The sequence below is a fragment of the Pyxicephalus adspersus genome, chromosome 11 (genome assembly GCF_032062135.1).
Source record: "Pyxicephalus adspersus chromosome 11, UCB_Pads_2.0, whole genome shotgun sequence".
In the NCBI taxonomy this organism is placed as follows: domain Eukaryota; kingdom Metazoa; phylum Chordata; class Amphibia; order Anura; family Pyxicephalidae; genus Pyxicephalus; species Pyxicephalus adspersus.
This window is the reverse complement of record NC_092868.1, coordinates 18,993,327-19,007,027: the sequence shown is the minus strand read 5'-3', so window position 1 is coordinate 19,007,027 and position 13,701 is coordinate 18,993,327. Positions and strand designations below refer to the sequence as shown.

General features: G+C 40.3%; 1 protein-coding gene across 8 annotated transcripts in view; it reads left to right on the top strand.

Moving 5' to 3' along the window:
* The window catches only part of LIN7B (lin-7 homolog B, crumbs cell polarity complex component), a 226,843-nt gene that overhangs the window by 148,397 nt on the left and 64,745 nt on the right, over positions 1-13,701 (top strand). The window contains exon 7 of one of the 8 annotated variants that reach the window (XM_072426503.1): positions 165-751. The exons of the other annotated variants lie outside the window; for them this stretch is intronic. Within the exon in view, the coding sequence (XP_072282604.1) occupies positions 165-231 (67 nt within the window). The 3' untranslated portion in view covers positions 232-751. Of the gene's footprint in view, positions 1-164; positions 752-13,701 lie in introns of those variants that run through there. 8 annotated transcript variants of the gene reach the window in all.

Genomic DNA, 13,701 nt, shown 5'->3' with positions numbered 1-13,701 from the left:
ATTTGTCAAACTGCTTTGACAAATGACAGGTATTAATGATTATAGGAAACTACAAAATAAAGTAAAGAATTTTATCAGGTTAAAGCTAGCGCCTTTAAAAGCCTCTCTTTCTTCTGCCCCTTCTATTTTACTCTCTCTGCAAAACGGCATTTGTGAAAAAACAGGCAAACGTCTGATGGATGGGACCTGGAACTTTGTGTTTATTGCGGAGCAAGCTTTTGCGTCACATGACAACTTATTAAAGCCATTCCCTCAGAAGAATTTGGACCAGGAGAAAAAATCTACAACTACAGGCTTTCTCGTGTAAGAAAGGTGGTTGAAAATGCATTTTGGATTCTAGAAAATTGCTTTTGCATCATAGTGCTATTAATCTGCATTTAGACAAAATTGACTAGGTGGTTTTTGCTTGCTGCTCGATTATCTGCGTCAGAACAATTGAAGTGCACCTTTTGGCCCACAAATGGAGCAAGAATCAGCTGCACACATGACACCTGGGGAAAGCAGCAGCCAGTTCACTGGTCTGGTGAATCTTCAGCATGAAGTACCTCAGAATGCTACGCTGTCAGATAAACAAACCCATATTTGGTGCATGCAGTACTTCAATACAAGTGGAGCAGTGGAATGGCATGATAGCATGATAGTTTAGCATTGGCTGTAAGGTGTGTTTCAATGCACTAAAAATCTGTAAAAACTTTACATTTTTGTTAACTAGTTCTGAGTTCAATAAATTACTTCTTTCGTATCTTACCTAGTTTTGTGTCCATAAAATTTCTTGAGTGTCGTCCAGGCTTTGAGAATCGGGCAACTAAACTAATAAAAGTAATGGAGGAGCTCAGCTATGAGGAGAGATTAGCTGAACTGAATCTATTCCCCCTTGAGAAAAGACATTTAAGGGAGGATATGATCATCCTATAATAATATATAAATGGTCTATATTGAGAACTCTCTTCTCGATTATTCACTTTAAGATCATTGCAAAAGACACCCACACCTACCTTTATAGTATGCTCTGCAAAAGAACATTCTTGGAAATATCATTAAGATGAAGATACTTACGACTGAAACCTTGTTAGTGAACGCACAATCCTTCTTTCCGCAATACCTAGCAATCCTTGCATTTCCTGTTTTTCTCAGTAATACAAAACATGTCACAGAAAAACCAAAACAGAGAGACACAGAGAAGGAGAGCTACCCCAATGAGCCATAGTGAGATGAAAGCTATGGTCAGCTTACTTGACAAGGCAGACTATGATGACAAGAAAACAAGTCTATCCACACGCAAACAGTAGAAAGGACCGAGCAGGTTGGAGGACAAATTCAAAGTTCTGTGTTCAAAGGAACAACTCAGAAAAAGGTGGTTGGACGAGAAAAACCAAAAGAAGGCCATTTCCTAATGAGATGTGACATTGCATCTCCAAAAATGTAAGTACACCTAATATTGTTTTTCATGGGGTAGTAATAAGTGATAAGGATGGGTGATGGAGATGGAGAATTTTTGTATGTAAGTTGGTAATTTGGGTGCTCTTTGTGTTGTGCTTTAAAAAGGTGGAAGATTGCTGCTGGAAAGGATCCAGAAAAAGAAGCATATGCAGAGGCAGATGTAGTGGAGGTGAACCCTGAACATGAAGGTAGAAAATTGTCATATATCCAAGTTTGCAAATGTGCCAGGAACATACATTTTTTAGTAAATACTTTTTCTCACCACAGAGTTGGTTGTGGACCATGTGTGTTCTTCACCTTTGAAACTTGATGCAGTTATGCACCTAGAAGCTAGAGATATAAGTGAACTGTGGCAGTGTTTATCATGTAATTAAAAGGAATGGGGGTTGTGATTAGTCATCCTTATGTCATTTTATAATTATTATTTATAAGTAAATAATAAGACACATTGGTGTTTACCAAAATACATTAGAGCATAATAGTATAAAGTGTATGTCTTACTAGTGTGAAGGTTGATATAGGTAGAGAAAGTAATATACATTCATATTCAATAATAATAGCACATATATAATATACCAAAAATAATTACATTTATTAAAATTTATTAAAACTATAAGTAGTCAATATTAAATAAATAGATAAATGTGGTATGGTTAAATACACTAAATAGATGAATGTAGTGTATCGTTGAATTATTGTACAATATTGATAGAAAAGTATTAAGTGTGTAGTGACTCAAGTATGCAACAGTAAGTATAGATATTTTTACTTGCTTGTGAGATGTGTTTCAAGGAGATCATTATTAGAGGTGTTACTGAAACCAGTTTTAAAGGCTCGTTGTCCCAATGAGTAAGAGATATTCTGCCTGGGAAACATTGCAAATAATGTATTCAAATGAAGGAATATTTATAATGTTAGGTATTACTTGGAATGTGAAAAGGAAAATGTGAGATGCCTTGCCTATAGTAACTAGTAGGGGCGTATATAAATGTATCCTAGTCACACCTAGGGAGACAGGGCCAGTAGGGTGCGCTACAGCTTGCACAAAAGTGGTGTGAGCCCTGAGAAGGGTCAAGGCGCAGAGCCTAAGCGGCAACCAAGTATTCTCCAGAGCCTTTAGTGGTGAGGATGTTGTGCTGCTGGTTACCTCTAGGTTGCGGTCCTTAGGCACACCAGGGTGAGCAGGAGGATACACGGTACCAAATCTCACAAAGGCAGAAGAATTGTCAAAGAGGACCGGGTCAAGGCAGGCAGCAAGCAAGAGAAGTTAGATCACAAGCCAGGGGTCAAATACCCGGGATCCAGGAAATAGACACCAGTGACACAGGAATATCCACAGACAGTAGGGAAACAACAGACTGGGCAACAACAAGGGGTTAACACAGGAGCTGGTCAGAGGAAACACTAAATAATGCAGCAGGTGCACAGGAACTAGCTCAGCAAAGCTAGGGGTTCAGCACTAGTGGAGACCCATTGCACGAACACTGAGTGCTGTGTCTGAGCTAGCTAAAAAAACAGGGATGATTGAAAGTCAATTTCTTTATTGGCCGGCGGATGGGGCGAAACTGATGAAGCTTGGCATACCCAGAGTCAGAACTGCCCGCAAACACAGGACAGAGATGCCAGTGCTTTTGTCAGGAAGAGGTAAGTGTGACATTACCCTCCTTTTTACAGGGTCTCCCCACCCGCCCAGGTCCAGGTTTTAGAAGGAAGCAAAAATGAAACCTCCTGGTAAGAAGGGGTGGAGACACATCTGTAGCTGGAACCCACGATCTCTCCTCAGGAACGAAGCCTTTCCAGTCAATTAGGTACATCAGCTTCTTGCCAGAAATCTTGGAGTCCAGAATTTGATATATTCTTCTCATATTCCTGAGAAGGATCGGGAGCAGGAGTAGCCAGCAGATAGGAACGAGAAAAGTGATTCAGAACCAACAGCTTAAACAGTGAAAAAAGTTGGGTAATTTGAGATGTGGAAGCAGGGGAAGTTTATACCAAACTGGGTTGACCTGGGCAGAAATAGCATATGAGCCAATAAAGTGCAGTGCAAACTTCAGAGAAGGGCTTTTGCAACGAATGTTCATTGTGGAGAGCCAGACTTTATCCCCAGGTTGGAGAGGATGTACCTTACGGTGATGCTGATCCACAAACTTTTTATGTCTGAGAGCTGTGTGTTTCAGATGCTCACAGGTAAACCAGATACTATTAAAGTTCTTCTGAAAGGCACTGAGTGCAGGTACTTCAGGCAGTGCAGGGTATAGGAGACAGGAGGCAAGGATTTTTGCTGTAGACAATTTAGAATGGGGATTTATTGGTGCTGGTGCTGACATGGTTGTTGTGGGCGCACTCCTTGTATCAGTGCTACCCAGTCATCATGGTGAGCAGATACAAGGGCTTGAAGATATTGCTCCAAGGCCTGATTAACTCTCTCCATCTGCCCATTAGTCTGCAGGTGATAGGCTGAGGAGACCGCATGATCAGATACTGTATGCATAGACAAACCGTGAAGCCTAAAAATTTCACGAATGAAAATTGGCACCAATGCAGCTGCTGATGGTAAAGCAGGAAGAGCTGCAAAATGGACTATTTTGGAAAAGCAATCCACAACCACCAAAATGACTGTACAGCCATTAGAAGGTGGAAAATCCTTAATAAAATCTATAGATGCAATGGTTTAAAGAGCCTGTTCACCAATGCTGTAAGTCTAGCAAACAAAATAGGAGAGTTGGAAGCTTTAATGAGTGAAGAGCATTATGACTTAGATGGCATTGCTGAATCCTGGCTTTGTTTTTGGCATGAATGGGCTGTCAATATTCCTGGGTATACTCTCTTTAGTAAAGACTGAGTCAAACGAAAGGGTGGCAGTGTCTGTCTGTATGTGAGAAGTGATCTAAAAGTGAATGTGAAAGAAGAAATTGCAGATGGAACTAGCGATGAGGTTGATGCATTATGGGTGGAGGTAAATGTGGGGTTGAATAATACACAATTATTTATTGGAGTCAGCTATAGCCCCCCCAGTGCTAAGGAAGAAATAGAATATCAACTTCCAGCACAGATAGAAAAAGCAGCAAAAAGTGGAAGTGTTTTAATCATGGGAAATTTCAACTACCCTGACATTGACTGGAGTAATGGCACTACAGGAACAGCAAAAGGGAGGAAATTTGTGAATTTAATACAAGATAATTATATGGTACAGTTTATAGAAGCCCAAACTGGAAATGATACTCTGCTGGACCTAGTTCTTTCTAAAAATGCAGAGCTTATAACAAATGTGCATATAGAGAATCTGGGTAGCAGTGACCATAATATGATTTCATTTAATGTAAGTTGTAAACAGGAAAGATAAAAAACATTTAATTTTAAGGGAGCACATTTTCCATTGTATAAGGGCGGCTCTCTGTGACTTGGACTGGGAGACAATATTGTCCTCAAAGAACACAGAACAGAAATGGAAATGTTTCAAGTCTGTTCTACAAAAGTACACTGAAAATTATATTCCTATGGGTAACAAGTTTAAGAGGCTAAAATTAAAACCTATGATGTTACAAAAGCCATAGGGAACAAGAAAAAGGCATTCCAAAAATATAAAAATGAAGGATCACCTTCATCATTTGAAAACCTTAAAGAATATAACAAAATATGTAAAAAGTTGATATAATGTGCAAAACTTCAAAATGAAAGGTTGCAAATGAAAGTAAGGCAAACCCCCCCAAAATGTTCAAATATATTAATAGCAAAAAGATCAGATCTGAGCATGTAGGCCCCTTAAATGATGTCGCTGGGTTTGTAACTGGGGATAAAGACAAGGCAGATTTTCTAAACACTTTTTTAGCTCTGTGTACACAAAAGAATATGGCAGAGCTCAAGTCCAAATTCATAATAGCAATGTCACTGCCTTAAATGAGTCACAATGACTCAGACTTGATATGATTGAGAAAAAGCTGGGAAAAATAATGTTGACAAAGCACCAGGACCTGATGGATTACATCCACATGTCCTCAGAGAGCTGAGCTTGGCCCATGCAGTGAAGCCATTATTTCTAATTTTTAGAGACTCTTTAGTCACTGACAAGGTACCGATGGATTGGCGTAAGGCCAATGTGGTTCCTATCTTTAGAAAGGGAGCAAAGTCTTTACCAGGTAACTACAGACCGCATAGTTTAGCATCCATAGTTGGAAAGGTCCTAGAGAGTTTGATAACGAACCACATAGAGGAGTTTCTGCTAGAAAATATTATTATAAGTGATAGTCAGCATGGCTTCAAGAAAGACAGAAGTTGTCAAACAAATTTACTCTCTTTTTATGAGGAAGCAAGTAAACAGGTAGACAGTGGAGTAGCAGTTGATATAGTGTACTTGGACTTTGCTAAAGCATTTGACACTGTACCCCACAGACGGTTAATACACAAGTTAGGGTCAATAGGTTTAGAAAAGTCAATCTGTAAATGGATAGAAAACTGGCTTAATGATCACATCCAGTGAGTTGTAATTAATGATTCATACTCTGAATGGTCTAAGGTTATTAGCCGTGTACCCCAGGGTTCAGTGTTGGGACCTTTACTGTTTAACATCTTTATAAATGATATAGAGTTTGGGAATAAAAGTACCATTTCTGTGTTTGCAGATGACACCAATCTATGTAATGGAGTTATGCCCATACAGGATGTCTATAATCTACAATCAGACCTGAGTGTACTTTCGATTGGGCAACCAAGTGGCAAATTACATTTAATATAGATAAATCTAAAGTTATGCACTTGGGAGCTAACAACATGCATGCTTCATACTGTCCAAGGGCAATACATTTGGGGGAGTCAGAAATGGAAAAGGATCTGGGGGTTCTTGTAGATCATAGACCAAAATGCAGCATGCAATGCCAAGCTGCAATATCTAAAGCTAGCAAAGTACTTTCTTGTATTTAAAGAGGAATAGACTGCAGAGATGGAGACATAATCCTGCCCCTGTACAAAGCATTGGTCAGACCACATTTGAATATGCAGTCCAGTTTTGGGCACCAGTTCACAAAAAGAACATTGTGGAATTGAAGAGAGTGCAGAGAAGGGCAACTAAATTAATAAAAGGAATAGAGAAGCTCAGCTATGGGGAGAGATTAGCTAAACTGACTCTATTCTCCCTTGAGAAGAGGCTTTAAGGGGGCATATGATCACCCTGTATAAATAAACGGTTCGTATAGAAAACTCTCTTCCACATTATTCACTTTGAGATCATTACAAAGAACAAGAGGGCACTCTTTGCTAGTATTGATGTTCATATTCGGGTTGTCCCTATATTCGACCCGAATATAGCTGTTCGAATTCGAATAGACCCGACCCGAAGTTTAAAAAAAAAAAAAAAATTATTTTAAATGAATTTAATTTGTATGTGTTTTTATTTTACCTTGTTTTTTTTTTATTTTTTACAGGTTATCCGACAATGACATTATGAATCAAAAATGTCATTGTGGGACTCCCAGACCGTGGGAACTTTGTGGTCACTGCTAATTGAAAGCACGTGCCTTCAATTAGCTGTAATGGCAGGAAATACCAGGGCAATAGAGGTTGAATAGAGATACGTATCTCCATTCATTACCTCAACTGCTCTGTGATTGGCTGAGAAATAGGAAACCCTGATGACAGCTCAAGCATCATCAGGATTTCCCTTTCCTCAGCCAATCAGGGAGCAGAGCAATCAGCAGAGCTTTACTATGCTGACAGCTCTGCTCCCCTGATTAATCCCGCAACCCTAGAGGAGCTGTGACATGTATAACAGATACAGAACATGTCACAGCTCCTCTAGGGCTGCAGGAGCGATCAGGGGAGCAGAGCTGTCAGCATAGTAAAGCTCCGCTGATTGCTCTGCTCCCTGAGAAAAGGGAAAGCCTGATGACAGCAACATCAGGATTTCCCTTTCCTCAGCCAATTAGGGAAGCAGAGCTGAGAAATGTAAAACCTCAGCCAGAGCACTAGGGGTAAATGGAGAGGCTTGTCCTCATTTAACCCCTAGTGCCCTGCAATCCCTCACTGTCAGGAGGATTTCCAGGGCTGTGTTCATTGCAACCCTAGAAATCATCCTGTCATTGGGATAATCTGTAAAAAAAAAAAAAAGGTTAATTACACAAACACACACACATTAATGAAATAATTTAACATTAACCCCTGGGGGGTTAAGTACCTGGGGGAAACCCACGCAGACACAGGGAGAACCTGCAAACTCCATGCAGATAGTGTCCTGGCTGGGATTCAAACCTAGGACCTAGCGCTGCAAAGGCCGCAGTGCTAACCCCTGAGCCACCATGCTGGTTAGTGGTATATAGTGTTTATGTTCGAATTCCGGTTGTCCCTATATTCGACCCGAATATGGCTGTTCGAATTCGGGTAGACCCGAACCGAATTTTGCTGCATTTGACAGCAAAAATTCGGGAGAAAAATTAATAAAATAATTTTAAATTAAAGCCTTGTCCTATTTTTTACTTATATTTTAACCCTTTCAGGGAATGAGTAAGGTGTTTTATGTACCCCTGTACTCATTCCCCAGGGTGGGGCAGTGGAGATCTAGGAGTCTCCATATTAAAGGGGGCTTCCAGATTCCAAAGTCCTGCTAAAAATGTTTATAAAAGCCCCCATTGTTTTCAATGGAAGCTTTCATAAAAGCTTAAAAACGCTTGAAAAAGCCTCCATTGAGTTCAATGAAAGCGTTTTCCAGCGTTTATCCGGCGTTTTAATTATTTAAATGTTGCAAGCAATGTTTAAGATAACACTCAAAAACGTGCCTGAAGGAAACGTCCTGGTGTAGGTGGGGACTTCAAACATGGGCTTTAAAAAACCTCAGGTTAAACGCTGGGGAAACAGTCCGTGTAGACTAAAGCTGCATACACACATCCAATAATTATCGTTAGAAACGACCGACGAACGGCCGATGAACAACCGATTGGCCAAAAAAAAGTGACCAAGGACGCTGACGAACGAGGATTGTCGTTGGAAATGAACGACCGCCACGGTGGATCTGATTGGCCGACAATTTTTCACTATATCGTGTGTACGGTCGTTCAGTGATCCTGCATGTTTCTGCGGTACACTTTCTCCTTTACATGTCCCTCCCTGCATCATTCAAACGATTGTATCTAGTGTGCGGACACTGTTGGTGAATTGTGCACAATATGATTGTTCAAGTATAATTATGCATAATCGTTGATCGGTTGTAATCGTTCATTTTCTAACAATAATTATTGAAAGTGTGTACCTAGCTTTACCCTAATATTGATGTGACAGCTGCTCTTTAATATTCATGTGAAGTACAGGGGTATGTAATAGTGTTATGTATTTTTTTATAATGTATCCTTTTACAATGTATCTTTGACTTTACAATGTATCTTTGACTTATTGACTTTAATGGTGTTCGACTTTGACATTCGACCACCCGAATAATTTTGCTCTATTCAAGCGAATAGCTGACCAATCGAATAGTGAGCTATTCGACCAACACTACTCTTTGCATCTTGAGGAAAAGAGGTTTAAGCTCCGGATAAGGAAGGGATTCTTCACTGTAAGGTCTGTGAAAATGGGGAATTGGCTCCCTCAGGACGTAGTTTCAGCAACTACTATAGATTGCTTTAGGAAAAAGCTGGATGCCTTTCTAGAAGCACAGAATATAACTGGGTATTAAGGCTTTAAAGTAAAAAAAATACCAGTGATTGTTGATTCAGGGAACATATAATTGCCTCATGAAATTTTCTTCCCCTGTTGAAGCAAATTGTACCAGGTTTTTTTTGCCTTCCTCTGGACCAACTATGTCTTATAGGGTTTTATATCTGGGATATGTTTATTTCCCTAGTGGTTGAACTTGATGGACTTGATGTCTTTTTTCAAGCTAACCTACTACTACTACTACTCAATTAGCAGACGCGGCCAAGCTCTAAGCTCCTGCGTATCAGGCCGCAAAGCCATGGACTCAATTTATGGCATCCCCCAAGGCCACAGGACCCGATCAACTGGAATCTGGGCAGCAAGCTGGGCCTCCACCTTCTCCAGCACCCCAGGTACTGTGCCTACCAATTACCCCCTCAGCACAACAGCCACTAATCTCCCCTTTTGCTAGTCCCTGCATTCCATCCATGGTAGAGGAATCTTCCAGCTCCAGGAGTATGTCTCTTCCAGGCCCTCTTTCTACTCCATGATGACGCAGAGAATCGCAACTGTAGGAACAACATCCGGAACTTGCCAGTGCAGCTGGAGCACAACTACAGCTTTTACCTGATCTATCTAAGCATATACTTGATCTGTGTAGAGCCCTCAAACCTCTGCTCTCTGTGCTGTGCGAATGGAACATCCCATATATATGGGGTTTTCCTCTTTCATCTGATTGCTCACCAAGGTGGAAAGAATTACGTTCTTCGTGACCCCACAGACCTCCTGTTGGACCACAACTTTCCAGAAGTTATTCTTCCAGATTGGCCGATAGAAGCTTCTCTTATGAATAGAGGCCCTATTACTGCCACTCATCGTTCTAGATTGGATACTTCTATGTCTCCTGCCACGCTTCCTGATCGCCTGATGACACCTTCTACACCACTTCCAGCTCCTGAAGATCATTGAAGCAAGATCAGTTTTCCATTTATCCATTCCTAAACGCCTTCATCGTGGTTTTTCTGGATGCAGATTGGCACCTTCTCATCGACATCGGCACCATAGCAAGTTATCTCAATCCTGCCTAAATTTTTGTCTTCATTGGACGTCTACATCTCGGTTGATCCTGCAGCTCTTTCCTTGCCTGATCCAGAGTTTTCTCTGGAGGTCGTTTCGGATGGTCTTCCACAAATGCAGTCATCTCAGGTCAAATTATTATGCCTAACCTAGTGAATATGCTTTAGTATCTTTTGATTAATGCATTTTCCCTGTTATATGTTTTTGTCATGTTTATTAGGGCACCCATTTTTGAGATGTGATGTTACTGTGTATTGGGATGTATGTCCTGCTTTAGCTTACATATGTCTCACTGATTTTTTTTCTTGCCCACCTTAAAGGTATTCCCCCCAGTGTATTCCTGGACCAGCATCGCTGCACAATCTCACCATATGTTAAACAAGGCCCTTGACTGGGCAATACAACATTCAATAATGATTGGTCGCACATATTTATGTAAAGCGGGGTTTGGGCGTCTAAATGTACGTATCACTTAATTTAAAAAATGGGCCTGTGGTTACCATTTGCAATCCTAAACCTCATGCTATTGGACTATTCCCTGAGGTTGTATACTAGTCTAGCATTGTTTCCCTGGATCTTGTACTAGTTTATCTTAGTTGAATGGGCATTTCAGACTTTGGCACCTGTGTGTTTTCCCTGTACTTCTCCTGTTGGATTCTTGGACCACCATTGCTGCTTGAGTATTTTATACATTAATAAACCTCTAATGTGGGCGCTACAACATTCTCCTTCATGTACAGAGTGGCTCTGCTGGTCCTGGTGTCCATATGGCAAGGTCACTTTAATCAAAAAATAAACTCAGGGTTGCCTTTTGCAATTATGCACTATTATGTTATTACGTTTATATTGCAGTGTCAATGTATCTGTTCATTAGGATCATGGTTGCCTTTTGCCCTTATGCATACTATGTTATTGCGTTATTCCCCTAGATTTTGTACTAGTTTACATTTGTTTAAATGAGCATTTCAGTTTTTTAAATGCATTTCTTCTGGCGGATTCATGGACCGACATTGCTATATCAGTACACAATCGATGAATGGTTCCCTTAAAGGGACACTTTTACATTTAGATGTGAAAGATTACCAATACATCCTTGGTCAGTGTAGCTCTGCTGGCCCAGGCATCTGTATGGAGATGTCATTTGATTTTTAAATTTTGTTTGTGGTTGTTTTTTGCAATGTTACACAATAGGTTATTGCACTATTTCTATAGATTCTAAGCTAGTAATATAAGTTTTTCCCCAGGTGGAAATGCTCGAGTCCCACTTTACCACATATGTAAACCGCCTAATTAGGCAGCTATTTAAGGTTCTTACCTTCCCTCTAGTTTAATCATCTGCAGCTGGGATATTAGCCCTTCCCAGTCATCGAGAGCTTTGGCCTTTTGTGTGTGCTCCTCGTCCATCCCCAACCTCCCATGACTTATTGCATTTCGATCTAAACTTCAGGAGCTTCCATTAATTGATACTTGGCTTGCGCCCCACTAAGTTATCCCATATTGCAGCTGTATATTCGGCCCCTAGTGCTTGGGTGCGCCATTTACAATTAAAAATGGTACCAGACAGGGTTGCCCCCTGTCCCCATTGCTATATGCTTTAGTGATGGAAGATTCAGCAGTTGCCCTACATACAAACCCTGATATTAAAGGCATTTGGTTAAGAAATACACACTACAAAATTTCTCTTTATGCAGATGATTTTTTAATATACATAACATCGCCCCACACTTCAATTTGTTCTATTTTAAAGGAATTTTAAAGGTTTGGCTCAGTTCGTAATTTTAAAGTCCATTATAATAAATTGGATTTGCTCTATGACACCCTCCCTCAGACTCAAATCAACTCCATAGCCATCAATACTACCTTTAGGGTATGTAACGGAGCTATCACATATTTGGGGATTCATATTACGTCAGACCCTACCCAATTATTCACATATAATTATTCCTCTCTACTTAGTAAAATTCAATCAGACCTTCACAAGTATGAATCTTTTCCTTGTCCTGGTTTGCCGGAAATCATTCACTTAAAATGGACATCTTGCCCCATATACTATATATTTTCCAAATTGTGCCGATCCACCTCCCATCTTTATACCTACGAAAACTTCAACAATTTTACATCATTTATATGGAAAGGTAAACAACCTTGCATAGTCCTTTGTTCACTAACCAAACCTAAGACCTGGGGGTGGAGCTTGTGTTCCTGACATTTTCTCATATTACAGGGCAGCTATAATATTAAGACTAGTAGATTGGTTTCATATTAGGGATAGGAAAAGTTGTGTGGTTCTTGAGAATGCATTATCTCCCCTAGACTTAATATCCCTACCATGAGTAAACACTGCCCTGGTAAACCCCAAATACTACTTTCCCAAACTGACCTTAGATCTCATATGTGTTTGGGATAATCTCTTATGTTTGGGCAAAATTTCCTCCAAGATAGGTCCTATGACCCCTTTATTTGACAACCCGGCCTTCCCCAAGCAATAAATACAGAATGGTTCCTAAATTGCAACCTCGATGAGCAAAGACACCTTCGGGACATTTTGTCCAATGGACAATTTCTATCCCTCTCTTCCTTGAGCATTAGAGATTGTGGCAATTTGGCACCTTGGTTTCAATACCGGCAGCTTTTCTCTTTCATATTCGCATTCAGAGATACTCACATTTTTCACAGATGCCTGACCGCCATAGAGGCGATATGGAAGTTCCCTAACCGTCTGTCGCATATCAACTCCCTATTATACGCTGTCCTTTTGCGCATACCACTCCTAACTTTCTACTATACACTAGATATTGGGAATCGAACCTGAAAATGCATATCTTTGATTCTGAATGGGAACAGGCCTTTATTTTGACACACAAACTGGCATTGCCCTGCCAAGTGCAGGAAACTAATTAAAAGATCATCTCCAGGTGGTATAGGTGCCCTACAGATATGCTTCGTTTTTCTCCTTCTCAGCCTTACACATGTTGGCGTTGCCTATCATATAGAGGCACTATGCTACATATATGGTGGGAATGTCCGCCTATTCTTTGTTTTTGGGGAACAGTCATGAAAAATATAATAAACTGACGGATTCAGATATTCCTATCAACACCAAAGTGACGTTATTATCCATGATCCCGGGTTCAATCAAATCTGCCAAAAGGAGTGTGCTCTGCCATTTTTTAACTGCAGCCAGAGCAGTCTGAAAACAAACCAATATTCCTTTGTTAAAGGATTGGTTTATGGAACTTGAAAGGATCAAGCATATGAAATTGTTAGTAGCTGAAGATCAATATGAAGAATTTAAATTGACGTGGTCAGATTGGGACTGGTTTAAGTAATCCCCTCAATTCCAGACTTATCTGTAATGAGGTGACATTCACCCCTTGGCATTGATATAGCGAGATATAGTATCCCATGTACTAATTTTTTCTTATTCCTGGATCAGGTTGCTTATAATTCCCCTGCCTCTCTTACCCTATTCCCCCATTTCCTCCCCCACCTTGTTTATACTCAACCATTCCTTCCCCTATAACCCCCCAGGGCTTTGTATTTGTTGTTTGCCCTCTTGTTTCCCCC